This window comes from Lactuca serriola, chromosome 8 (assembly GCF_051521515.1).
Source record: "Lactuca serriola cultivar US96UC23 chromosome 8, Lser_US96UC23_V15, whole genome shotgun sequence".
NCBI lineage: Eukaryota > Viridiplantae > Streptophyta > Magnoliopsida > Asterales > Asteraceae > Lactuca > Lactuca serriola.
This window is the reverse complement of record NC_136415.1, coordinates 13,878,465-13,904,279: the sequence shown is the minus strand read 5'-3', so window position 1 is coordinate 13,904,279 and position 25,815 is coordinate 13,878,465. Positions and strand designations below refer to the sequence as shown.

Genomic DNA, 25,815 nt, shown 5'->3' with positions numbered 1-25,815 from the left:
GTATGCTTCTACTTTTTCTGCAGGCATGACTTTGATTGGGTATGGCAGAGGAGGATTATAAGGCTTCAAAGAACTGGCAGTTTTATTATTTACGTATGGACTCGTCGAGTCCATTGGAGTGACTCGGCGAGTCGGATTGGGTTTTACTGGATCCGATTCTTCTACCTTTTCTGCCTTCTTCTTGGAGATTCTCAGTGCTTCTGTGAATGTTTCTTCACTGCTGGAGGTTATTACACTTACATTCTCCATTCTTGGATTGGGTTCGGTGTTACTCGGAAGTTGACCCGGTCTTCTATCATTCACTTGATGCGCCAGCTGCCCCAGCTGTTTCTCAATGTTGAGAATTGATGCTTGCTGATTCCTTAGCATGTTTCTGGTCTCGTGTATGGCAGCATCGTGATCACTGTGTCTTTTTTCGGATGCGGCTATGAATCTAGTGAATAACTCTTCTAAATCGGCTTTCTTTTCTACCGGTTCTTCCTTTTGGTATAGTCCCCTCTCCTTCTGCTTGTATTTCTCCTCCTTTGCCTTCTTATACTCCTCGTATGGTAGCCAATCCTTCTTAGGTTTCCGCCAATTTTCATCATATCGATCACCACTTGAATAAAAGACTTGAGCTTTCTTATTTCCATTCTCATCCAAATCACAATCCTTTGTGAGATGGGGCCCTCTACAATTTTCGCATCCTACCCTAATAGCATGGATTGCTTGATCCATTTTTGTCATTCTTCGATCTAGACTATCAAGCTTAGCTATCACCGCCGCCATGCTATCATTTGCCGCGTTCACTACCCCACGACTTACTTCGTTTCTCGGATTATGGTATTCTCTAGAGTGCTTAGAGAATTCTTCAATTAATTCTTTAATTAACGGGGGCGCCTTCTTTGTGAGCGGGCCTTGAGAATCAAGCAATTGCCTTGTGGTAACATTGACTCCATCATAGAAGATGGAGACCTCTTGTTGGCTATTAAGGTCATGGTGTGGGCAATTTCTAAGTAGGCTCTTGTATCTTTCCCAAGCTTCATAAAGAGATTCTCCAAGTTGTTGCTCGAAGTTGGCAATGGCTTTCTTTAGCTTGGCTATCTTGGAGGGCGGGCATAAATGGTCTATGAACTCTTCTTTCATCTTGGCCCATGTGGTGACCGATCCGAGAGGAAGTGACTTTAACCAATCTTTTGCAGCTCCTTTAAATGTGACAGGAAGCATGCGAAGAAGCTGGGTCTCGCGTGGAACATTCGGGACGTTGAAGTAATCGGCCACATCATTCACTTCGTCCAAGTGCTTGTAAGCGTCTTCGTGATCCTTCCCGTAAAAAGGAATCTCCTTGAGTTGGGCGAGAATATGGCCTTTTAGTTCGAAAGTAGCGGTCGCGGGAATTGCGGGTTGCACAAGCCCCGGCCTGGTGTCATCACGCATCCTTTTCTTCCATTCCCCCATGGGGACTTCATCAATGTTAGCCATTGTGATAGCTAACTCTTCTTCGGAATCGGTTTCGTGCTCGTAAGTATGCTCTTCTTCTTCCTCGGTCTCGTACTCGATATCTTCTTGAATTGGTTCTTCAACTGTCAACGAGGCACTGGATGCTCCTGATTTGCTGCTCTTCTTCTTGTTGAAAACGAATTTTAAATTTTTGAGTGGTGAGTTCTTTGAAGATGTGGTTTCTCCAACGGCTTTTCCTTTGCTTCTTCTTAGTGCGGATTCCGGGTCTTCCAAAGGAGGGACCAGAGGTGTATCAGATCCTCGGGTCATGAAGCAACTGTAAACAAACAAAATAAAAGAAACAGAACGCGTAAAAAGAACAAAAACGAAATAAAAAATAAAGACTGAAACAGCGATGTACTCGCCGAGTCGGCACGAGTGCACTCGGCGAGTTCAAGGCAAAAACAGAAAAGAAAATTTCTAGTTATTCTAAAAACGAATTTTTTATAAACTAATTCTACTTACTGAATTACTTTGTAAATTACTTTGTGTAAGATAAATCCCACACAAAGGATCGATTAAACTAGAATTTAATATTAATTTTAGAACCGTTCCCCGGCAACGGCGCCAAAAACTTGATGTGTGCAAACTCACTTAGTTTTAAACCTACTTTTAATTATCAAATAACACACAAAAGGCAGTGAACCTATCAATTGTGGTATAGCTAAATAAGCAGGGTATCGATCACAGGGAACGACAAATTAAATTAAAAACTAATTTTATCTAAGTTAATTAAGAAGTAGGGGTTTTCTCTAGTTTTACAAGACTAGAAACTTACTAACTATTACTAATTTAAGACTAGAAAATAACGACTTAACTAGATTCAATAATTGGAAAGGAACTTCTGTTTAGTTCAACTTGGTTAACTCTATGGTTGATTTCAAGGTAATGGTGCAATGGATTAATTCTTTCGTTGGTTACCGATTCAAGTGATTAGATTCTTATTCACTACCCTAATCCTTAGCAAATAAACTAACTTAAACAGTGGCCAATTGTCTAATTTAATTATATTCACTAGATTAATTATTCGGGTTAAATTAGACTTGCAATAGTTAACTAATTTATTCTTTTAATTAACTTCTTGTTTGATGGTCATTTTACAAGCTTGCACATGAATTTACTCAATTTTTCTTATTAATTCTAGTTTCATATTCATTAATCCTAAACATATAGCATAGTGATCACATATCATATGAGGTTAATAATCAATAGATGTTCATGCTAATCAATTATCTTCCTATTAACAGAAAATTAATTATTATTCACACACAAGGTTCTTTAGCAAGCTAAAATAACAAAAATTCACCAACTTGGAATTAATCCTACCAATCAATCAAACCATATTGTCAACTTTGTATCCCCAAACAGAAGTCTAAAGGTTTTAGCTCATAATTGAAGTAAATAACAGCAAACAAACAAAGTCAAGTTGCTTAACCATAATGATAAAACAAAAGAATAAATGGAATGATGAAATTTTGCCTCAATTACTCTCCGGGATTGAATTCTAGCTTCCTTCGTCGTCTTCTAGGGTTTCTCTGGCTTCTTAATCGTAGCTAAGTACTTCTGAATCGTCCCCGAACTCTCCTCTATCGATCTGTGGAATTATCTTTAAATATACGAATCGACTCATCGAGTCAAGTGGTGACTCGTCGAGTCCCTCTCACATTCCCCGTATTGTGATAACTCTCTGGGATCCCGAGTCATTATCTTCTCGATTCTTCGATTGGACTCGCCGAGTAGTCGATCTGACTCGCCGAGTAGGTGCCATTTTTAATGTTTTTCTTCTTTATTCCATTCTCGATATTCTAACTGTTTCTCCCGCTTCCTTTCGCTTCCGAGCTTCATCTTTGGACCGAAAAACATAATTTAACACTTTTAAGTACCTTTTGTCCATAATATGCAATAATTTAGCTAATAAATGAATAAAAATGTATACTTAATATGAACTAAATATGCAAATATCATGTTTATATATTGTTTTTTTTATTTGAGATGAGTGTGGTATGGATGTTTTATATAGTTTTTAAATGAGTTAAACTATATATGTATTTATATCTACAAATATGTTGGGTAGAACATGGGTAGATGATATAGTTGGTGTGTGATGAAAGATGGTATGAGTGAACCTTGGCAGCTATTGTCTTAGTGCCTAATAAAGAACCTTGGCAGCTATTGTCTTAGTGGCTAACAAAGAACCCTGGCAGCTATTGTCTTAGTGCCTAACAAAGAACCTTGGTAGCTATGGATTTAGTACCGTATAGAAGAACTTTGGTAGCTATGGATTTAGTACTGTATAGAAGAACTTTGGTAGCTATGGATTTAGTACCGTATAGATGAACCTTGGTAGCTATGGATTTAGTACCGTATAGATAAACCTTGGTGACTATGGAGTTAGCGCCTGTTAAGTGAACATTGGTGACTATGGAGTTAGCGTCTGATAGCCATGGATTTAGTACCCGATAGATAAACTTTGGCAGCAATGGACTTTGTGCAAATTCCTTAGGTCAATCCTTAGGAACGAATGAATAAATGATAGTTGATTCTTAGGGTAAAACCTTAAGAAATAAAGAAGATAATGAGGATGGGTAATTGGGTTGATTGTTTGATGATTAAATATAATAATTATATTATTATGGGTTGAAAACCCTATATGCTCACCAGGCTCCCAAGCCCGACCCACTCAGTTTAATTGTGTCACATGTATCGATACAAAGCTGCTTTGCACTAAGAGATTAAAGGAGATGTAAATCACTAGAGTAAATGAATGTATGTTCTGTTTATGCTTATGTGTCTGTATCGGAACATGACATCACGAGGTTTTATTATTTAATGAAAATACATTCTCTTTGAGAAATGTTTTGATAAGTTTTTATCATATCTTGTTTTGGGAACAAATTCCGCAACCGTTTTCTTTAAACGATTACTCTGATTATAAAACAAAGCATAAACAAATCGGTCTTTTTCTGGCCGTGAAATTGAGGATATCACATTGAAGAACCCTTTTATTCCCCCAAACATGTAATTGACCTTGACATATACTATCTTATTGATTTCCAATTCATAATTTTCAACTCATTTGTAATAAAAGAAAAAATGAGTAACAAACTATTGATTTTGTTCACATTTGTGATAACTGGTTAAAAGAGTTATGGTGAACACAAACAACAAGTTTAATGATATATTGCGTATAAAAAAAATGACCAAATACGAACAAGGGAGAATTACATATATGCCCCTCTTTAACCTCAAAATATCATATATGCCCAACTTAATTTCTCAATATCATATTTACCCTTCACAAACCTTCAAAATATCATATTTGCCCAAATCTTTTTTATAATGTTTTTAATATTTTATAATCTTTTTTTATATTTAGAGTTATTATAATAATTAAAATTTTTAACCATATTATCCTTACGTCAATGATAATGGAATGTGAACTTCTAAATTGTTGGAATGTCACCCTCTTGACAAACAAAAAGATTCATCTTCAACTCTCTCTATGGAATGTATATTTTGATTGTTTAGTTTTTGTTGTTGTTGATTATTATTATGTTGTAGATGGAAGATATTTTAGATATTATCATTGACATTTTAATGTTTAAAAAGTGCATATACGATATTTTGATATTTAAGAATGACATATATGATATTTTGATGTTTAAAAAGGACATATATGGTATTTTGAAATTTTATGAATGATAAATATGATATTTAGAAATTTTATGAAAGGTAAATATAATATTTAGAAATTAAGTTAGATAAATATGATATTTTGATGTTTAAGAACGACATATATGAAATTCTCCCCTATAAAAAAGAAAATCAATAGTTACCATCAGTCATTTTCCGTTAAGATTTTGGTTAGGCTAAGAATCCATTTTATATTCTTAGTTATATGAGGTTAAACCTTTATTATAATAGATGAATATCACGTATTTTATAATATAACAATTTTTATAATTTAACAAACCGAGATTGTTATACTTAAGCCATGGAGAGACGAAAAGCATGAAAAGGTAGTATAAAAAATCATCAAAACAAAAAAGAGACACGGACAAAAGATGCAACTTTCTCCTCAAGTTAAAATCTAGAGTAAATTACATGAATCGTTCCTTGTGCAAAATGCACGTTTGAGCTCATATTTTCAAAAATTAACTCGGACCGTCTTTAATAAGTTTAAAAAATTGCATGTTTCATCCCTAATTTCATTAACCAGACTAAAAAGACAAATATATCCTTATTTGTTTTTTTTTTATATTTTTTTTAATTTGTTTATATTATTAATAATTAAAAAAATAAAATAGAATGGGATCTGCTACCATAAACCCTTGACATCTCTACCTAAACGAAACACCCTTCATAGTTCTTCTCCAACTTGGAGTTGCAGAAGATAAAGTGGGCAAGACAGTCGAAGAGGTGAAGTAGATCTGAAGTGGGCGGCGTCGACCACGCTATTGGGGTTGTCACCTCTCCGGTGTCGGCACGACAACGATTTCTGGAAAAAAATTCATCATGATTTATGTATCTGGCCGGAGTTGGGATTTCAAGATCTGCAAACAATTTGTGGAATGCTAAGGGAGGAGGTAGGAGCTTTAGGATCTGTTAACAATTTCTGGAACTCAATTTCTTGAAAAACGGGTTTTGGGCATTATGTTCAATCAATTTTTGAAATGGATTTCATAATCGATTTTGTACAATCTGGTTTTGGGCAAATTTGTGTATATGATTTTTTGCAGATTTTGGGTTACCCACTCTTCCACACGCAAACTGTAAATCGCAGCCTCTTTAAACCCTACACAAATGAAAACCAATGAAGAACGGATTTTTTTCTGGATTTACATAAACGAAAAACAGTTAATAGATTTTTGAGATTGTTCTGAAATTAATGGGTTTGTTTTTTAGGTTTTACAGAAAATTATAGATTGTTGGGATTTTTATGGTTTTGTTGAGTTTTTTCTTGTATTGGACATTTAAAGTGTTGATTTACATGATGTTCTCTTCATCTCCGATGGTGAGGGTATCAGTGGAGGTACTTTCAGGGGCTGTGGTAGGTGGACGGATGGTTTCCTGCGAGTAGAGATGATCGGAGATGAAGTAACCGAAGATGAAGGTTCATATTTCTTGTTTCTAGATTTAAGGGATTGGATGGGGAGTGGTATAGGCGGGGCGGGTGGTTTTTTCTTTTTCTTTTTAATATAATTAGAAAAACAAATTGTAAGTAAATAAAAAAATAAATAAGGGTAAAATAGTTATTTTATATCGCTGAGGGATGATCAGAGTGAAATTTTAATAGTATAGGCACGGTCCGAGTTAATTTTTAAAAATAGGGACTGAACATGCATTTTGACGTTTGGAGAAGAGATGATTGTGTAATTTACTCTAAAATCTACTTCTATTGTATAATAAATTGATTTCTCCTCATGTTAAAATCCCTTATTCATTTTTAGCTTCGTAAAATGAGAGTTGTTTCTTAGACGATTTGCACGATTTCGCTGTTTCGAATAAAATCATCTCTATTGATCTAGAGTGAAAGAACATATACAAATCACGACCTCTGATCACTGTTTTCCCCACTGATTTATGATCGGTATATATTCTCAGCTGCAACTCTGAGCTTAAAACCAGACGATGAAGAAGGACAAATCAGTGTTAATTGCAAGCCCTAACGAAACTACCGAAGCAAATTCATCTTTTTCAAACAGAGTATTCCTTCCAGAAGATGAAGAAACGGAGAAGCAACAAACTACTAATGACTTCCCTTTGCCAATCGCCACTCGTAATGGTTCCTCGAAATACGATTTCGTCAAGGTTCGTTGCTTCTCTAATCCTTAAGTTTCTTCCTACTTCTTGTTGTGATATATATATATATATATATATATATATATATATATATATATATATATATATATATATATATATAACTGTAGCTAAATTTACATTAATTTATCTCCTTAGCTATGTATAGATAGATGTAAACGACTGCGTTGGTTATAGGTTTTGTTTCTTTGTTTTCAGGTGAAAGTATGGTTGGGTGATAATGCTGATCACTACTATGTCCTCTCTAGATTTTTGCTTAGCAGAATGTTGACTGTTACTAAGGTGTTTTCGTCCTTTCTTTGTTACTTATTCTTCGTATTATCACTCCAATAAAGTTTTAAGTTAAGCATCATAGTGTTCTTGTTTTCAGATTCCTAATCATGTCGCTCTAAAAATTGCCCTTGAACTCAAGAAGCTGCTCATAGATAATAGCCTTCTGGACGTGTATGTCATCATATTACATCCTCCAAATACTACCTTAACATTTGTCTCTTTAAATCTCATATATTAGTTTTTTGCAGCTCTCAATCTGATCTGGAAGCTAATTTGTTTAAGGTATATATATGTATCCCTGTTATCTCCATTTTAGCCATGTCTGAGATTTTACAGTATGCCACTTTCAAATCAAAGGCATAACCATAATTATAACTTTGAGTGCAGCTCATGGAAAGGCGGGGCTATGGGCAAGAATATATAAATCGTTACAAGATGATGACAAGGTATTTCCCAACTCCCCTTTTGTCCCTTTTTATAAATTCTTAATTTAGTAATTAAATATTTCTTCTGTATTTATACCTTTTGTAGATTTCACCATCAGCGAGTACCATTAGTTATTCTTGTATGTGGCACAGCATGTGTTGGAAAGTCAACAATTGCTACCCAACTTGGTCAAAGGCTAAACTTGCCAAATGTTTTACAGGTGAATCTTGATGTCCCTTTTTTTTTCTATATTTCAAATACATAAAACACATAATTTCATTTTTCTTGATGTTACAGACGGATATGGTCTATGAATTGCTAAGAACATCAACAGAGTATGTAACATGTCAGCACTTATATATGACAACTTTATACACATTCTTTTCTTAATGCAAACTACCATATAATATAGTAATATATCCCTTTGACTTTTTTTAGTGCACCTTTGACATCTTCACCTATTTGGGCACGAGACTTTAGTTCATCAGAGGAGCTAATTACTGAATTTTGTAGAGAATGTAGGATCGTTCGAAAAGGTAATGTACTTTTTTGTTTAAACCAAATGGTTTTTTTTTTTTTTTAAACATTAAAGGATTTTCTTTTGTTTTGTCATATAGGTTTGGCTGGTGATTTAAAGAAAGCAATGAAAGATGGGAAACCGATCATTATTGAGGTAACAAAGAGTACATAAATATACATTTTTTTATGGCAATTCATGTAGATACAAATATTGACCCTTTTTGCCGTTGCAGGGGATGCATGTGGATCCTAGTATATATTTAATGGATGAAGAGAACAAATCACCACATAAGGCTTCAAAAACAGATGAAAATGACTTAAAAGAAACAGAAAATAATGCTGAAATTTCCAAGACAGAAACAATTGGTGAAGAGTTGGATAAAGTTTCGGATGGGGTCAAATCTGTTCATATTGTTGACCAAGTTGCTGGTAGTCAAACTTAGCTCTTAATTTTATTTATTTATTTTTATTTTGTTACTTTCTGATTTCTTATTTGGCCATTCAGATGACAATAAGCATATTTTAAGAAAAGAAAAATCCAGGGTCACTGAACCAGTAATAATTCCTATAGTACTTAAGATGGCTGAATTTGATCATAAGGTAATGATCATAAATAATTCATATCATTATTTCTTTTTCTTTTTTTAATTGAAAATGTCACTTGTTCTTGTCATTTGCAGGCACTACTAGAAGAGTGGATATCTAGCAGAAAATTCAGTGATAAGTATCCAATCCAGGTGTCAAATTTTATTAAGATTTATCATTTATTGTTGATCAAGGAAAAAAAAATATATTGATTTTTTTTTGAATGTTTTCAGGAAAAAGATAAAGTGATTAACAACTTAAAAACCATCCAAGATTATCTGTGCTCATTCAAGTCACATGGATTAACAGTTGCTAATATATCTGCTACAACATTCCCACAAACTCTTGATTGGCTGCACAATCATCTCCTTCAGGTATAATAAAAAGTGCCTAATTTATGTTTAAATATAAAGTCAATAAGTCAAAGTAGTTTGAAATTAGCATGACCTATAGTTGGTGATAATATCTGTTAAGATTCTTCTATTTCCTGATTTTTATTTTTTAGTGTATTGAGCAAGGTATATCGACAGCCTCCAAAGGAAGCAGTAATCAGACAACACAACAGGTGGAAGTTAAGAGTAGAGATTAATTAATATCTAGGAAAGTTGTTTGTTTTGTTTAATGGAATGGGATGGAATGGATGATTCCTGCAATTCTGTATATTGACTTTTTTTGTAAGTATAAAAATGTTTTGTAGCATTAACTAGGGTTGATTAGTCTTTTTGATCTTGAAACTTGTTTTTCTATTATTATGCTCTAAACAAACCATTGTTGCATGCTTCATTAAGATGGACAACATTAAAATGTTAATTCCAAAATAATTGTTGATTTAGATCTAGAAATATTTGTTTTTATAAGTTTTAATGCTTTGTCTGTGTACTTGAAATGGTTTACTTAATACGTTGTTGATTTAAGAAAGGATAAGGTAAATTGTTTTCTTATTTTGAATTTCTTTTTATAATATCAAATTGTTGATCAATTTTGTAATAAATAAAAATGCGGACTTCTAATCCATCCAAAAATGTCCCTCCCGCTGGTGGTTCTAGCTTGTGGAAAATATACATCTAAAATCACTGAAAATTGGAAAGTTTTTAGTTGTAATCAACAAATTATTAAATTCCATTTCAAAATTTCAAGAAACTTAACTGTTGGCTTTAACCCGTGTCTCTTTTTCCTTCTCATTAAGCTCTTCAATCCCCAGCTTATTCATTGACTTGTCATTATATGTAGATGAAAAATCGTTTTAGTGGCAGATATATTGATTCAAAAAAAGTAAGTTACATTTTTGATCCCTGGTTTTTGCAATTTTCGTCCATATTTGATGTTTTTATAATATTTTTGGTCTATGTTCCAAGAAAATGACTATATTTGGGACCAAAATTGCAAAAAACAACTGTACTCCGGAACCAAATTGTTACAAGAACCTCAAATGATGACCAAATTGCACAAGAAAACTTTTTGGGACCAAGGTTTCAAAGATCATCTAAACTGAAAGGACCAAAAATGAAACTTACTAAGAATATCAGGTCATTGTACTCATCTTTTTCTTTCTCAAACATGGCTACAACTTTCTTGTTCGCCCTCTTCTCAAGCCTTTAACAGACAAAAAGAAAATGGCTAAATAAAAGAAAAAGCAATGTATTTTTGTTAATTTGTGTATATGTTCATTTCTTTCCTGATTAGATTTGGGCCGATTGGGCTATGGCAAGGCTCAACATATATCTCCAAGCTGGCATCGACGAACACCATGCCAAGTTCGATGGCCAAACTCGGTGAAGTTATACCAATGAGACATATACCGTTGTGTTTTTATTTACCATTTAAACAAATTACAATTTTAAAGAAATATCTCATTTTTCAAAAAAAAAAAGTACTCCATTTTTAGAATCTAACCGTTTTTTTTCTTCAAAATATTCAAATTTTAAACCATCCATCATCTACTATAAATACCAACATCATTCATTTTTCACCACATTCAAACATTTTTATTCTTTTTTGAATGACAACTTGACAGGTTAGATGTTAGTGTTAATACTCCAATTCATGTTAGTTTTATGGATCGAACCCTGACATCCCTATTCATTTTTTACCAAATTCAAACATTTTTATTCAACTCTACTACCCTTTTATATTTTCTATCATCTTCTAAACTTCTTCATCCCTCAAAATGGCCCATATGTGGAGCAAAGAGGAAAATATAATTTTGGCTCGTGCATGAGTCGATGTAAATAAAGATCCAAATCACATCAACTACGTAGATAATAATTCTTTCTGGAATAGGATCACCTAACGGTACAACCGCGAAGTAGTTGCAGGGAGCCAACGAAGTAAGGATCAAATCTTTGTCAAATAGAGATCAACAAACGCAGTGACAATACAGTTTCACATTGTGTATAATAAGCTGAGGTGTAGTTCAACAAATTGTGAAAATGATGAAATGTTGTTCGCTAATGCTCTTCGAACTATTCGTGCAAAAAGTAAAAAATCTTTCCGGTTTATAGAGTTTTGGCAAAATGAGTAGATCTGACAAGTCAATACTTCGAATGAAGATGTCTTGTGTGTTATTTTAATTTAAAGTTTATTTTAAGTTTAAGTTTTACTTTAATTTCAAATGTGTTGTGTTTTATTTAATTTGAAATGTCTTGTGCTTTTTTCTATGTTGTATCTTTTTTAAGGGTGTTGTAATTTCTTTTCAAGTTTATGAAATTTAAGTTTTTATAAAAGTAATTGTTTAAATTGATTATTTTTTTTATATAAATTAATTTTAGTAAAAAAAAATTAACATGACAAAAGTGGCAACCCACGCCCTCTAAATGATAAAATTTGAAGCAGTATAACAAATCCTATGCTTTTAGACTGGAGGGAGTAGTGTTACACTTGTTACAGTTCACATATGCGCCACATAAAATTTGTCACACTACTTCAAAGATTGTCGTTTAGAGGGTGTAGGTTGTCACGTTTGTCATGCTATTTTTTTAATTTAATTTATATAAAAAATAATCAATTTAACCAAAATATTTTTATAAAAACTAAAATTTCATTAAGTTTGATGAGTATGATGATATTTTCAAATAAAAAAATAAAAAATATTGATTATATTTATAAACTTTATAAAATAAAATTATATTTTTGAGTTATAATAATAATTAACTTATATAGGAGTTTATTTGAATTAATAAAGGGTATTAAATATCAAAAAGAATAAATCAAATGTTAACTTTTATAAAGTTTACGGGTAAAAATAATATTTTTCATTTTAAGTTTTGGGTAAAAAATATAAAAAGAGAGAATTTCCAAGGACTATTATCGTAACTTCCAATTTATTTACTCTTTCTCTCTCGTCGGTAGTTCCTTGCCGAATTCATTAACCCTCAAAAGGCTGGCCGTTGCGGAGGCATTGCCAAGGGAAAAACCGATGCCAAAATGATGAGTTTTAAAGATTAAAATGGTGTAACCAATCCAACCACATATTAAAATGGTGTATTTTAGAGGCCAAACATTTTGGCCTTCATATTTGATGTTTGAATGTATCCCACATACGAAAATTGTGTATTTTAAAAGTTGGTTGGAATGATAAATAGAAAAACTAACACTAAAATAGTGTTTTTTAGTGTCTAGTTGTAATTGGTCTTAATGTGAAAAACTTACACAATTCTCTCTAACTTTACAGTTATAGTAATGTACTTTATATATATATATATATATATATATATATATATATATATATATATATATATATATATATATATATATTTTAGAACATTATAACATTACTTTGAGAAATCTATTCTATATCATTGTATTTTCAAACTTTTTCTGACTGCATAATTTTTTTTAAGGGTGTTGTTAATGGCACCCTATGGAACTAAAGTCAAATTTACAAAAATAATTACATATTACCTATGAACGAACACTAAAAACTATAAAATACATTACTGACCCTTTACTTATATATTAATTTTTGTTTTTCTACCTTTCAATTTAAAAAAGTTTCAAATTAATATATAAGTTGATAAACAATCAGATACAATTAATATTATATTTATGGTTATTTATGTATATATTATATTTTGTTTTCCTCCTTTTAATTTTAAAAAAATTACTCTCTCTCTCTCTCTCTCTCTCTCTCTCTCTCTCTCTCTCTCTCTCTCTCTCTCTCTCTCTATATATATATATATATATATATATATATATATATATATATATATATATATATATATATATATAATAAAAAGATGTTATTATAAATATAATAAACTAAAGGGGGAATTGCGAACATATAACATTAATAGCAGATTTAGCTTCTGCAAGCTGGTGTTTGATTTTTTATACTGTTTCATTAAGCTGCATCACACATAAATAGCGAATAGCGAGTAGCAAGTACCCGGAGAGTACTTGAATTGAGTAAATTATAAACAAATAAATTTTGAGAAAATTATATCTAATAAATATCATAAGTTTATTAAATATCATAGCAAAATAGATGAAATATCAATAACAATTATAGTTTTTTATTAAAAAATATATATAAATTCCCATTTTGAATGATTTGACCGGGTTTTTTTTTTCAAGTTTGACCGATTTTTCCTGAGTTAACCGAGTTGGACCGAGTTTCTCTAAGTTTGACCAATTTTCTCCGAGTTGGACTCAAATTTGACCGATTCCGAGTTTTTTTCCCCGATTATTAGATAACCGCCTCGGCATATACCCGATTCCAAGTTTTTGCCTGATTCTTAGATAAAGTAATAATACAAATATATAATACAAAATTTGAAAAAAAAAAATAGGATGTATTTTAAAACTATTTTAATACATGAACTTGTATATAATAATAAAAAAAAAGGCTAAAAACATATAATTTAAAACTATTTATATAAAACATGGTATAATAGGAGATATTTATACAAATTAAGGTGCTAATAAAAGATATTAAAAAAGAGAAGTTTAAATCGGTGTGAATTTATTTATTTTAATATAAAATAAAAAGATGTTATTATAAATATAATAAACTAAAGAGGGGAATTGTGAACATATAACATTAACAGCAGCTTTTGCAAGCTGGTGTTTGATTTTTTATACTGTTTCATTAAGCTGCATCACACATAAATAGCGAATAGCGAGTACCTGGAAGATACTCGAATTGAGTAAATTATAAAGAAATAAATTTTGAGAAAATTATATATAACAAATATCATAAGTTTATTAAATATCATAGCAAAATAGATGAATATCAATAACAATTATAGTTTTTTATTAAAAATATATATAAATTCCCATTTTGAATGATTTGACCAGGTTTTTTTTCAAGTTTGACCGATTTTTCCTGAGCGAGTTGGACCGAGTTTCTCTAAGTTTGACCAATTTTCTCCGAGTTAGACTCAAATTTGGCCGATTCTGAGTTTTTTTCCCCGATTATTAGATAACCGCCTCGACAAATACCCGATTCCAAGTTTTTGCCTGACTCTTAGATAAAGTAATAATACAAATATATAATACAAAATTTGAAAAAAAAAAAAAATAGGATGTAATTTAAAACTATTTTAATACGTGAACTTGTATATAATAAAAAAAGGCTAAAAACATATAATTTAAAACTATTTATATAAAACATGGTATAATAGGAGATATTTATACAAATTAAGGTGCTAATAAAAGATATTAAAAATGAAAGTTTAAATCGGGTGTCAATTTATTTATTTTAATATAAAATAAAAAGATGTTATTATAAATATAATAAACTAAAGGGGGAATTGTGAACATATAACATTAACAGCAAATTTAGCTTCTGCAAGCTGGTATTTGATTTTTTATACTGTTTCATTAAGCTGCATCACACATAAATATAAATAAAAAGTACAGAAACAAATTATAGGATCAATAATTAATAAAAACCATCAATAAAAAACAAAATAGATCCTTATCCTAATTTTCTTTATCTCAAACTTTAAAAAGAAACCCAAACAAAAACTATTGCTAAGAAATCAAGATCAAAATCAAAACAAACCAACAATTCACCATTATTACTAAAGTCAGTTCATGATAGTAATGGTTATTTCTTCTACAAATGTAAAGCTTTGTGCATTAAAATTAATAAATAAAAGTAAATTTGTGGGTTTCATTTAAATCAGATCTTGATTTTCTTTTATAGTATATAATTTCTTTTCAGGGTTAGGTTTGAAAAAAATGAAAGAGGATGAAGGAGATGAATATAGTCACCATTTTGTAAAAGCTGTTTTCCTGTATTTTCAGTTTTCAGTGTCCACCTCCACCCCAAGGTCAGTAACGGGTCAGATCGGGCAGCTCAGTCACCCTGCCCGTTGAGTTGAGCTGGGTTCCACGACAGATCCAAGAGTTTACCACGTTGCTCGTCGCATTGCACAAGTTAACTCCCACCATATTTCCAGTTGACACCTGTGTGTTTCATATATTTTTTCAATTTTTTTTTTCAGAGATGATTGAAGCCTTAGGTTTTGTCGCTGAAAGCTAATGAAGCGAGTTTACTGTAGTTGCAAGAGTGTGATGGTGAGTGACGAAGATGAAGATTCACCGGATAAATGCCGTGAGCGACGACAGAGGAGGATGGCCATGAGGAGGTTGGCAGCAGGTGCGCCCGGTTTATCGGTTATTGCTACTGAAGATATAACCACTGAAGATGAACGTCAAAAGTACTGTGCGGCACAGACGACCACTGATATCCCGACAACTTCCATCCCCGCGGCTGCGATCATGAGCTTGATTAGCATCATGGAGACGCCGCCGCCGCCGCTTCACGGTATCATGTCAGTGGTCGGTAGGCAGCGTGAAATGGAGGATGAAGTTTCAGTTCGGACGAACTTATGCCGGCCGGAGATCAACGGTTTCCGACCTGTGCATTTCTTTGGTGTGTTCGATGGACACGGTGGATGTCACGTAAATTTCTCCCCTGTTTTTCACAATTACTTTGCATCTCGAAAAATAACTTTTTGTTGAAATGACAGAATTGCACTTCAAACTTTTTTTCTCCTAAAGGTATTTATGTCATACCTCATTGAAGATGCAATTAAATTTGTTTAGCAGGTATCAGCATTGTGTAAAGAGAAGATGCACGTTATCATGGAGGAGGAGTTAATGGGGATGAAGGTAACCGGAGACAAGCCGGATAGTAGTGGTGGCGAAGAGCTATGGAAGACGGCGATGAAGCGGAGTTTCCAGCGGATAGATGAGATGTCGATGAGATTGTGTCTGTGTGGTGGATCGAGTAGTATCTGTAGATGCAATCCGCAGTTGTCTTTCATAGGATCGACGGCGGTGGTGTCGATTCTGACGAAGGAGTACATATTTGTGGCAAACTGTGGAGACTCACGCGCCGTCCTCTGCCGTAACGGCAGGGCCATACCCCTTTCCGTCGACCATAAGGTAAATAACATCCCCAAACGTTACTATTTACTACTCTCCAATCATTCCGTTTTTGAAAGACGATTGTTATGAAATTGGTTCATACTGTGTTGATTCCAGCCTGATAGGGAAGACGAGCGATCAAGAATCGAAAGTTGTGGAGGACGAATCATGTTTGCAGATGGAGCACGAGTGGAAGGGATCCTGGCGATGTCCCGGGCAATAGGTTAGTTTTCAAATCGGGAATGGGATTGAAATTAAACATGAAGAATTGTTGATTAGATGTGGTACGAATTGACAGGTGATAGGCTTCTGAAACAGTGGGTAACGTCTGAACCAGAAATCACGGTGACAAGAAGAGAAGCCGGAGATGAATGTTTGATAGTAGCGAGTGACGGATTATGGGATGTGATTTCAAGCGAATTGGTTTGTAAGATAGTTCACGAATGTCTTGGAGAGAAGCAGGAGCCTCGGATTGCCGGATGCAGCAGCGAGTCAGCAGCGACGTTGCTGGTACGTCTGGCTTTGGGACGTCGGAGCACCGATAACATCAGCGTCATAGTTATTGATTTGAGGAACTGAAATTTTGGACGTGGATATGAATAAGTCTTGTAAATAAGGTTTGTAAATAAGGTTGGTAAAAGAGAATTATGCACAAATAGACTTTTATTGGATGGTTTCATTTTAGGGTTTTTCACATAAAGATCTTAAGTTTTTCAAATTTGATTGGTTTTGTTGTTAGGATGATTTTTTGTTTGTTAATGTTTAGGGTTTGTTAAGTTTTTTCTATCTCGCTTTTACGTTTACAAAAATAATAATAATAATAATAAAATAAAAAATCAAAAAATAAAATCAAATAAAAGTAAATATAAAATCAAATTTGTAAAAAGAATCTTAAATTTATAAAAAATTTATGTTATTACTTGTTTTTATATTTGATATGAAAGTCTTTAAATTTGTTAAATTTTATCAGTTTTGTCATTGAAAACGTGCTATTACAAATAATAATAATAATAATAATAATAATAATAATAATAATAATAAGAAGAAGAAGAACAACAACAACAACAACAAATTACTGAAATCGTTTTTATGGTTTGGTTAAAATTACGTGTTTGGTCCTAACATTTTTTTTTTGCACTCGGACCGTTCTCAAAATATGATTTTATTGCGTTTTTCGTGAGAAGACAAAGGGTGGGTGTGGGCCCATTTTGTTTTTTTATTAAGAAATATAAAAAGAAATAATAAAAATAAGTAAAAAATAAATTGGAGAGGGCAATATAGTCATTTCAGGTCGGATAGGGACGAAAAACGCAATAAAATCATACTTTGAGGACGGTTCGAATGCAAAAAAAATGTTAGGGACTAAACGCCTAATTTTAGCCAAATCATAGGGACGATTTCGGTAATTTGTTCTAATAAAAAAAACACTAGGTACATCTTGAATATTACCGATAAAAAATCATTATATGAGTATGACTAATAAAATTTGACATAAGATAAGGACTTTAATGTCATAAGTCATTTTTTTTAATAAAAATCTACAGTATTTAAAATAACCTATTTTTATTTTTATTTGCTTATTACATTATTTGGTATTAAAGTAAAATAAACTGATAAGCTATTTGTTTGGAAAAAAATTTTATACATATAAAATGACCAAAAAAGATATCTAAGAATATAAGGCTTAAAACCTCCGAATAGGCTCAATGATGTGTTTGGTGGTCAAGGCAGGATTCGGGTACACCACGCCCAAGACTGGCTCTGTAACATCCTATTTTTCACATTCCAATAGAATTCAATATAAATCGTCATTTATAAATTTCGAAGTAGAGATATGTTACTGCTTAGCCAAAGTAATCATCATAAACATGTAGGAAACATCAATACGATTTCCATAGATATATAGAACGTCTGAATCCGACTTTTTATGAAGAAGTTATGCTACTTTGAAGTTTCGCGATTTAAACTGACATGACTATGCACGTCATAAGATACGAATCAGAGATAGATTACTTATTAGCCTTAGTGATCTAAATGAAAGTGGTAGTAGTCGTAAAACCAAGAGAGTGCATATAAAAAACGTCGAAATTTAACTTCGTATGAGGAAGTTATGATTTTTAGAAGTTTCGGTATAGTAGTGCGCGACACAGATCCCAAAATCGCGACCGATTGATTGTTATCTAAACAATCTAAACGAGAGTTGAATTTTAAACGGAGTTTAACGATCTAACATTCTAAAATAATAAATTAAAAATAAAATGATAATTAGCCGAAGAAGTCTAAATGAAAGTTGGAAAACTCATCGATAGCCACGCGTGGATATAATAAACATAAAAAACGAAACTCATATGAAGAAGTTACAGAATGTACGAAAAATAGAAAATCGCATGCGTATGCGTACGTTGCACGACGCCCAACCTTCTAGAAAGCGACACATGGACCACCAAGAAAATGACATGTGGCACCCTAGGAACCACCCAAGTGCGTAGCAGACATCCTCAAAAAGTTGCCTATAAATACCTTTAAAGCCTCATTTCAACCCTCCACACCACCAAAACTTCTCTTTGGTATTTTCACCCAATGATTCCGAAAATTCTTAAGTATTTTAGGTGTTTTGGCGAAGCTTTGGGGACCTTGAGTGTCTAGCATTAGTAGCTATTAGGCCGAAGTTCTGCCAATGTAATTTCCGAACTTTTGTCAGGAAAACTTTGTATAAGTTATGATACAACATGAAAAAATGATCCTTATGAAATCAGAGATGCAACATGTCCGATATAGAAGAATTGTCCGAGGTGAAGTAAATTCCGAAGTAAAAGCTTGTACAAGATGAAGAATTAGTTCGGGATTCAGTTATGTTTGGAAGTATTTTGTCTTTAATGCATTTAATGTACCAAGTACTATTGTGTATTGTTTTGAATATTTTTTTAGTATAATACAAAAGACAAGATCAACAACAATGACAGCGTCAGCCTACTGATCTTCAGTACTCCTTAGTCCATGCATCGGTAGTTGTCTTTTAGTGACTCCTTGGCTATATAAAGAACTGTCAACCTTTGTAACAAAAACAAGTGGTGCACCTTTTTTAACCCTTTAACACATTGATTAGGGTTAGAAATGAAGATGAACGGGTGAAAAGCCGGTAGTTTGTCTTTTTTCATAAAAATTAATAAATAAATAATTTTTTATTAGACCGCAGACATACCCAAACCTTTGGGATTTTTTCAGTGATTTCCCCCAAAAAAACATTAATGGGGAGAAATCATATTCATGTCCAAGTGAAATTGAGAACAATATAAAGCAATTTAGAAAGAAAATGGTTTTGACACAACAAGCCTTTAATATAAAATATATTACAAAGAAAATGGTTTTACACAACAAGCCATTGCATACATAACATTTAACAAACATCCTCTAAAAACAAACAATAGAAAAAACAAACAAACAATCAACTCTTCTTTGATGCAACTGTTCTCTGAACAGTAGAAACACCATCCACGAATTTTGTACGAAAAAGTACATTCGCATTGTTGAACATCCCTTCTTTCAAGGAAACCACAATAAACTGTCACCACAAAAGAAAAGAAAAAACACAAACATATTTATATCAATAAACCAAAACTTTTGAATAAATATTTTGTAAGTTTCATAAACAATAATATGTATTTACCTGAGAATGTGGAAAGTGAGCTTTGATCATCCGCCCGATGTTCTGTGTATGACTTAGATCAAGAGCCGCATCAACCTGGTCAACAGAAGTCAAGTCAAACATGTTTTTATTAAGAAATAAAGATAATATAAGAAAGGTGGAAAATAGGAATATGAAATACCTCATCCAATATATAAAGTGGGGCTGGTTTGAAAAGAAGCAGTGCTAAAATTAAAGAGAGTGCAAGTAGAGATCTTTGTCCACCACTGAGTTCTGATAAAGACTGTTTCCAAACACCCCCAAATGCCACCCGCACTTCTAATCCATCCAAAAATGTCCCTCCCTCTGGTGGTTCTAGCTTTGCCATTGTTCCAGGCAACAACGTGGAAAATATAGATCCAAAATCACTGAAATTTTTTTAAAAAAAAAAGAATGTTATCAATAAACAATAATAAACTAGTATTAAATTTCAAGAGACTTACCTGTTCACTTTAACCCATGTCACTTTCAGCGTCTCCTTTTTCTTCTCATCAAGCTCTTCAATCACCAGCTTAATCTTTGACTTGTCATTCTGTGTAAATTTAAAAACGTTTAAGTAAATTACATTTTTCACACCTAGGTTTAGCTGGTTTTTGCAATTCTGGTCCTAATTTCAAAGAAAATGACTATATTTGGAACCAAAATGCACAAGACAACGTTTCATGATCAAAATTTCAAAAACCATCTAAAGTAAAGGGACCAAAAATGAAATTTACTGAGAATAAAAGTCCACCAACCTCAATAATGTTCTTCTTGGATATCAAGTCATTGTACTCGTCTTCTGCTTTCTCAAACATGGCCATAACTTTCTTGTTCACCCTCTTCTCAAGCCTTTAACAGACAAAAAGAAAAAAGCTAAATGCGAGAAATAGCAATGTACTTTGAAATCATTTTTTTCATATTTAAACAATGCACTTTAAGAATTTCTATAGCAATGAAAGTAGATTGCTATTTCTTGCAAAAAAAAAGAAAAAAGGTTTGACTATTTACCCTGCTTGTTCAGCCTGGAGACTTTCAAAATGTTCCCTTGCTTTATGTGGATCACGGGATGTGAAATCATAATCACTTCCACTTCTTCCAAAAAGTTGTTTCTCAGAATTTATCCAAGAATTCTTCTCAATCAATCTATCAACCTTTGATGAACACTCTTTCTGTTCCATTTCCATACGTTTGACCTCATTTTCTAACTTTTTCCTCTCAAGATTTTTCTCACCCATTTTATTTCTAAGTTTTTGCTGATCTTTAAGAATACGACTGATTTGTGAGTCACACTCCTTCACCTTCTTACGGGCTGCATTTAGCTCACGTTGTGCTTCACTATGTTCATCTTTCAATGAAATAACCTGCAAAAAAGTGCAAAAAAATGTTATCTTTCATTGTGTCAAAAAAGAAACAAAAAGAAAGTCAATAAGTCAACCTTGGTCTTCAGTGCATCCACTTCAGCAGTCAACACACTAATCTGCTTCTCAAAAGAAACTAACTGATTCTCTAAAGACGCCTGTTCTTGTTTAACTGCCTCGGCTTCCATTATAAGCTTCTCCCTTTCATTTTCATGCCCCTATAAACAAAAGTTTATGTACTAAATGTCTAAATGACTATATTCTCCTCCAAGATAAAAACTATACATTATATTATATAACAAACATACCTTGAGGTCCTTTGAAGCTGACTGCATATTTTTTTTCACATCCTTAATCTTTTTTTCTAAATCTTTGAGCATACGTTCCCGATTACTGGAATGGTCTTTAATTGACTTTTCAAGATTTGTCACTTCAGCTACACATTTTTTATAAAGTGCTTGCTTTTCATTAACAGCAGATTTAGCTTCTGCAAGCTCTTGCTCGATTCTTTTTACTGTTTCACTAAGCTACATCACACATAAATAAAATGTACAGAAACAAATTATAATGATGAATAAAAAGAGATAGACCCCATAATTAATAACAAAAAAAAAAAGTGAAACCTTATGATGCTCATTCTGCTCAGCTCTTGTTTGGAAGAGTGAAAGATCATATGACTTAAGTTCTAATTGAGTCTTTAAGTCGTTGTACTTTTTTTGAAGTGGAAGAAGCTCATTAATCTGGACATTTGAAGAATACACAATGATGTTAGTTGATGTAATTGTTAATACATATAATTAGACAAAATCATGGAAAGCAGCATTGAAGGTACACCTTTGATTCGATTTCTGATAGTCGTTTTTGATGTAATGATAATTCTGATTCAGCCTCTCCTAAAGCATGTAGTTGCCTTAATAGATCACCACCACCTCTGTTCATTAGAAAGTTAGATTAGTAAAGATATTTACTACAGTTAAAAAAAACTTCAATATTTAAATAAGAGTAAATTGCAAGCTTAGTGGATGTGGTACATCAAAAGTTATAGTTTTCGTTCTAGATTTTTAATTTGTTTAACAGATGGTCCTAAAGATTAGTCTTGTTGCAAGGTCAGGGAATACATTAAATTCAAAGCAAAATGACTACTTTGCCCCATCTTCATCCTTTATAAATAAACCCCAAGAAAAAATATAATTTTCTTTTTCTTTAAAAAGAAACCAAAACAAACAAAGAAAACTATAGCTAAGAAAATCAAAATCCAAATCAAAACAAACCCACGAATTCACCATTTTTTTTAAAATCAATTCAGGATCATGCCAGTAATCGTTATTTATTCTCCAAATTTCAAGATTTGTGCATTAAAATGACAGATAAAGGTAAATTTGTGAGTTTCATTTAAATCGGATCTTGCTTTTAAAGAATTTGTGAAATGTTGCTTACTTGCGAGAACCACCAGTCAGAAGACCACTTGGTTGAAAAATGTCACCTTCCAATGTCACACTAGGGGTACTAACTTGGCGATTAAATGCAACCTGTGAAGATAAAAGTTAATTTGGATTAAAAAAAACAAAAACTTTGTTATGAAAATGAGAGAAGGTGAAAAGGGTACCTCTTTTGCAGCATCACTGGTCTTACAAACAAAAGTTGCACCAAACACATATTCCATTGCAGTCTGGAGCTCATCATCATAACCAACCAATGAAAGTGCCACCTCAGCATTGCCTTTACCTACCTGGAAAACGAAAAAGTTATCATGTGAAAGAAATGAGAAATGAAACAGATTATATAAGGAGTTTTATAAAAGCAAGAAACTTGCCAGTTTAGTAGCAGCAGTTTGAACTCTAGAAGGTACAGGATGGCTTTGGATTTTATTCAAAGGAATAATTGTCACTCTTCTTCTGAGATCACCATTTTGTAAAAGTTGTTTTCCTGTATTTTCAGTGTCCACCACAATATTAAACAACTTCCCACCTGCACAGACCTCCAATGCAGTCATAGTTGAGCTATCTTTGACTTTAATAAGCTTTGCAACCACGCCTTTGACTTTTGACCGGTCAAAGTTCTTCACAGGATCACGATAAGAGAACTCAATGTTCCCCAAACGTGAAGAAATCATCCGTATTTCCTCTTTTATCTTATGTACTGCTTCTGACTCCACCATTCGGTCCTTTTGTAAACCTTCCATCTGTCCTTCCTCATATGATAAAGATTTCAAAGCCTTTTCAACATTTTCTACATCTTTCTGTCTGATTTTGAGCTCTTTTTCTACAGAAACAGCTTCATCCCGTTTTGATAATAACTTAGTAGTGTTCTCTTTTAGCTCCTTTTCACCATGACTTATCTTTGTTTTCAACTGCTTCAACTCGGTTTCTGCCTTTCCAACTGCCACTTTAGCATCACCTAATTGATCTTCAAGACACTTCTCTTCATTACCACTGCTTTTACCAGCAACAACACCCTGGTACTCTTTTTCATGTTCTTCTAAACTCTTCTTTAGCTCTTCAACTCTTTTCTTCAAATCAGCTGCTCCATCTTCTGCACTTTTTACAGCATTAGCTCTATCTTCAACAGACTGCTTCAGTTCTTCAAGATTTTTTTCAATCTAACAACATCAAAACATATGATATTACATCTTTAAGAAACTGAAAGAATATAATTTACACTCCACAAAAATGATACCTTTACAGCATTCTTTTTCTCGGTGTTGAGATTGTCCTCTTGATTTTTCAAAACCGAAGTTTCTTTCACAAGATCACAAGAAATAGCATCAACTTTATCTGACAGAGCCTTAACCTCCCCACCCATGGTTGCATCTTTTTCAGCAGTTAACTTTGTTACATTCGCCTCCATTTCTTGTACTTCTGTTTGCATTGTCTCTGTATTACTGTCAATCTCAGTTATCTTGGCTTTTACCTCTTCAACACCATGAACTGCATTGTCTCGAATTTTTTCTGCTTCTACATATTCATAAGCAATACAAAACCTTTTAAGTCTATCCAGTTCTGCATTCCCATTGGACCATTGCATGTATTGCATTCGCTCTTTTCTTAGTTTTTCTAGAGCAGGGAGTATTTCCTGATCAAGAAGCTTGTTGATCTCATCAACTTTACCCTGCTTTTTCTCAAGGGTCTTCAAAGCAGCATCTTTTTTGGTTTCATACATTCTTGTTCCAGCTGCTTCTTCAAGCATGGACAATATTTCAGGAGGTTTCATGTTTAATACCTTGGTAATGCGCCCTTGCATAATCAGAAAATGTGGATTGTTGACATTTAGCTGAACTGAGTGAAAAAGATTTTGCACTCGACTTGGTTGTGCAAGATGTCCATTGATCAAGTACTTGTTCCTCCCACCAACCACAATCTGTTACATCACAAAACGAAAACCCTCAACCTATGTGCTAAAGTATCATAATTTTTTAATTCTAAAAATAAAAAACTTATTTTTATACGTTCTGCAATTCCTAAAATTCATTTCATGTTCAGTAGATACAAGAAAAAACACAGTCACGAGTATATTGAAATTATCGAGCTTTTTGTCAACGAATTAATTGAGGTATCACGTCACGTACCTGGCGAGTAACAGTAATTTCGGGGCAATCTTCGTATCCAAGTGGGCTTCTACTCCTATCGGAGTTATCAAACACAACTGACACGGTCGCCTTCGTGATACCAGCTTGTCCTTGCTTGTACACCAACTCCTGTAAATTCGAAGCTCGAACCTGCTGCAAGTTCGTGATACCTAACACGAAGCAAATGGAATCGAGAATGTTCGATTTCCCGGATCCGTTTAATCCGGTTATGGCATTGAAAAAGGGATCGAAACCTGGAACAACTGTTCTTGTAGCGTATGATTTGAATCCCTCTAAACAAACCTCTTTGATGTGCATTGTGACTGTATAGAAACCCTAGAAACCTGAGGATTTTGGACGAAATTCAGTTAAGATCTGAAGTGGAATGTAGAAAAAAGAACGGTTGTGAAGGGAGACAGAGGATTTTTCAGATTGAAACCCCTTAAACTTGACAGACAATATGAAATTTGTGAATGACGGATTCCAAGAGACAAAAAATTGAAATCAATAAGGGTTTAGACGAAATGGCGGGAAAACTTTATTTTTCAAAACTTTCAATTTGTTTTTATTATAATTATTTTGTAAGGCCTGGCAGCGCTAAATGGCCCCTGTTAAGCCCACACACCTTTTTTTTAATAATAACAAAACGCATACCCTTATGGCCTTATCCCCTAATAAGGGTCAAGTCAAATGCTTATCATTATAATGAAGATATTCGTAACTTGAGTAAAACATCTTGTGTTTAT

At 33.0% G+C, this 25,815-nt stretch overlaps 3 protein-coding genes and 1 non-coding gene across 8 annotated transcripts; 3 read left to right on the top strand and 1 right to left on the bottom strand.

The window, feature by feature from the left end:
• The first annotated feature begins 970 nt into the window (after positions 1 to 970).
• LOC145071691 (small nucleolar RNA R71) lies at positions 971 to 1,077 on the top strand. Its single transcript, XR_013690698.1, has one exon. It is a non-coding gene; the product is annotated as a small nucleolar RNA R71 (small nucleolar RNA).
• A 4,728-nt stretch (positions 1,078 to 5,805) lies between these two features.
• LOC145068741 (P-loop NTPase domain-containing protein LPA1 homolog 1-like) lies at positions 5,806 to 9,801 on the top strand. Of its 3 annotated transcripts, XM_079015744.1 has the most exons (16): positions 5,808 to 6,065; positions 6,507 to 6,592; positions 7,084 to 7,290; positions 7,498 to 7,581; positions 7,670 to 7,743; positions 7,821 to 7,854; positions 7,960 to 8,018; positions 8,104 to 8,218; positions 8,296 to 8,333; positions 8,437 to 8,534; positions 8,616 to 8,671; positions 8,751 to 8,946; positions 9,023 to 9,117; positions 9,198 to 9,254; positions 9,336 to 9,476; positions 9,608 to 9,801. In XM_079015744.1, the coding sequence occupies exons 3-16, from the start codon at positions 7,111 to 7,113 to the stop codon at positions 9,689 to 9,691; spliced, it is 1,311 nt and encodes a 436-aa protein (XP_078871870.1). In that variant the 5' UTR covers positions 5,808 to 6,065; positions 6,507 to 6,592; positions 7,084 to 7,110; the 3' UTR covers positions 9,692 to 9,801. The 3 variants fall into 3 exon arrangements, with proteins under 3 accessions (XP_078871871.1, XP_078871870.1, XP_078871869.1); XM_079015745.1 differs by lacking the exon at positions 6,507 to 6,592 and having other exon boundaries at positions 5,806 to 6,065; positions 9,621 to 9,801; XM_079015743.1 differs by lacking the exon at positions 6,507 to 6,592.
• A 5,355-nt stretch (positions 9,802 to 15,156) lies between these two features.
• LOC145069417 (putative protein phosphatase 2C 75) lies at positions 15,157 to 17,158 on the top strand. 3 transcript variants are annotated; one of them, XM_079016343.1, is made up of 5 exons: positions 15,157 to 15,515; positions 15,609 to 16,011; positions 16,156 to 16,497; positions 16,597 to 16,702; positions 16,778 to 17,158. In XM_079016343.1, the coding sequence occupies exons 2-5, from the start codon at positions 15,622 to 15,624 to the stop codon at positions 17,056 to 17,058; spliced, it is 1,119 nt and encodes a 372-aa protein (XP_078872469.1). In that variant the 5' UTR covers positions 15,157 to 15,515; positions 15,609 to 15,621; the 3' UTR covers positions 17,059 to 17,158. The 3 variants fall into 3 exon arrangements, with proteins under 3 accessions (XP_078872469.1, XP_078872468.1, XP_078872467.1); XM_079016342.1 differs by having other exon boundaries at positions 15,157 to 16,011; positions 16,159 to 16,497; XM_079016341.1 differs by having other exon boundaries at positions 15,157 to 16,011.
• Positions 17,159 to 19,796: 2,638 nt separating this feature from the next.
• Positions 19,797 to 25,554, bottom strand: SMC2 (structural maintenance of chromosomes 2). The gene is made up of 15 exons (XM_079012917.1): positions 25,070 to 25,554; positions 24,181 to 24,861; positions 23,314 to 24,103; positions 23,111 to 23,229; positions 22,942 to 23,033; positions 22,339 to 22,435; positions 22,128 to 22,244; positions 21,813 to 22,031; positions 21,582 to 21,722; positions 21,155 to 21,507; positions 20,902 to 20,995; positions 20,608 to 20,696; positions 20,307 to 20,532; positions 20,147 to 20,221; positions 19,797 to 20,041 (listed from the first exon to the last, which is right to left on the bottom strand). The coding sequence occupies exons 1-15, from the start codon at positions 25,385 to 25,387 to the stop codon at positions 19,925 to 19,927; spliced, it is 3,528 nt and encodes a 1,175-aa protein (XP_078869043.1). The 5' UTR covers positions 25,388 to 25,554; the 3' UTR covers positions 19,797 to 19,924.
• Positions 25,555 to 25,815: the final 261 nt, after the last annotated feature.

Bases quoted from the DNA above. Each gene is read 5' to 3' on its own strand.
- LOC145068741 (XM_079015743.1), top strand. From the start codon at position 7,111: ATGAAGAAGGACAAATCAGTGTTAATTGCAAGCCCTAACGAAACTACC. The intron at 7,582-7,669 runs GTGTTTTCGTCC...TCTTGTTTTCAG, and splicing joins GAATGTTGACTGTTACTAAG to ATTCCTAATCATGTCGCTCT. The intron at 8,672-8,750 runs GTAACAAAGAGT...TTGCCGTTGCAG, and splicing joins GGAAACCGATCATTATTGAG to GGGATGCATGTGGATCCTAG.
- LOC145069417 (XM_079016341.1), top strand. From the start codon at position 15,589: ATGAAGCGAGTTTACTGTAGTTGCAAGAGTGTGATGGTGAGTGACGAA. The intron at 16,498-16,596 runs GTAAATAACATC...TGTTGATTCCAG, and splicing joins CCCTTTCCGTCGACCATAAG to CCTGATAGGGAAGACGAGCG. The intron at 16,703-16,777 runs GTTAGTTTTCAA...ACGAATTGACAG, and splicing joins GGCGATGTCCCGGGCAATAG to GTGATAGGCTTCTGAAACAG.
- SMC2 (XM_079012917.1), bottom strand. From the start codon at position 25,387: ATGCACATCAAAGAGGTTTGTTTAGAGGGATTCAAATCATACGCTACA. The intron at 20,697-20,901 runs GTTGGTGGACTT...AAATTTACACAG, and splicing joins CCAAGAAGAACATTATTGAG to AATGACAAGTCAAAGATTAA. The intron at 20,533-20,607 runs GTAAGTCTCTTG...AAAAAATTTCAG, and splicing joins ACATGGGTTAAAGTGAACAG to TGATTTTGGATCTATATTTT.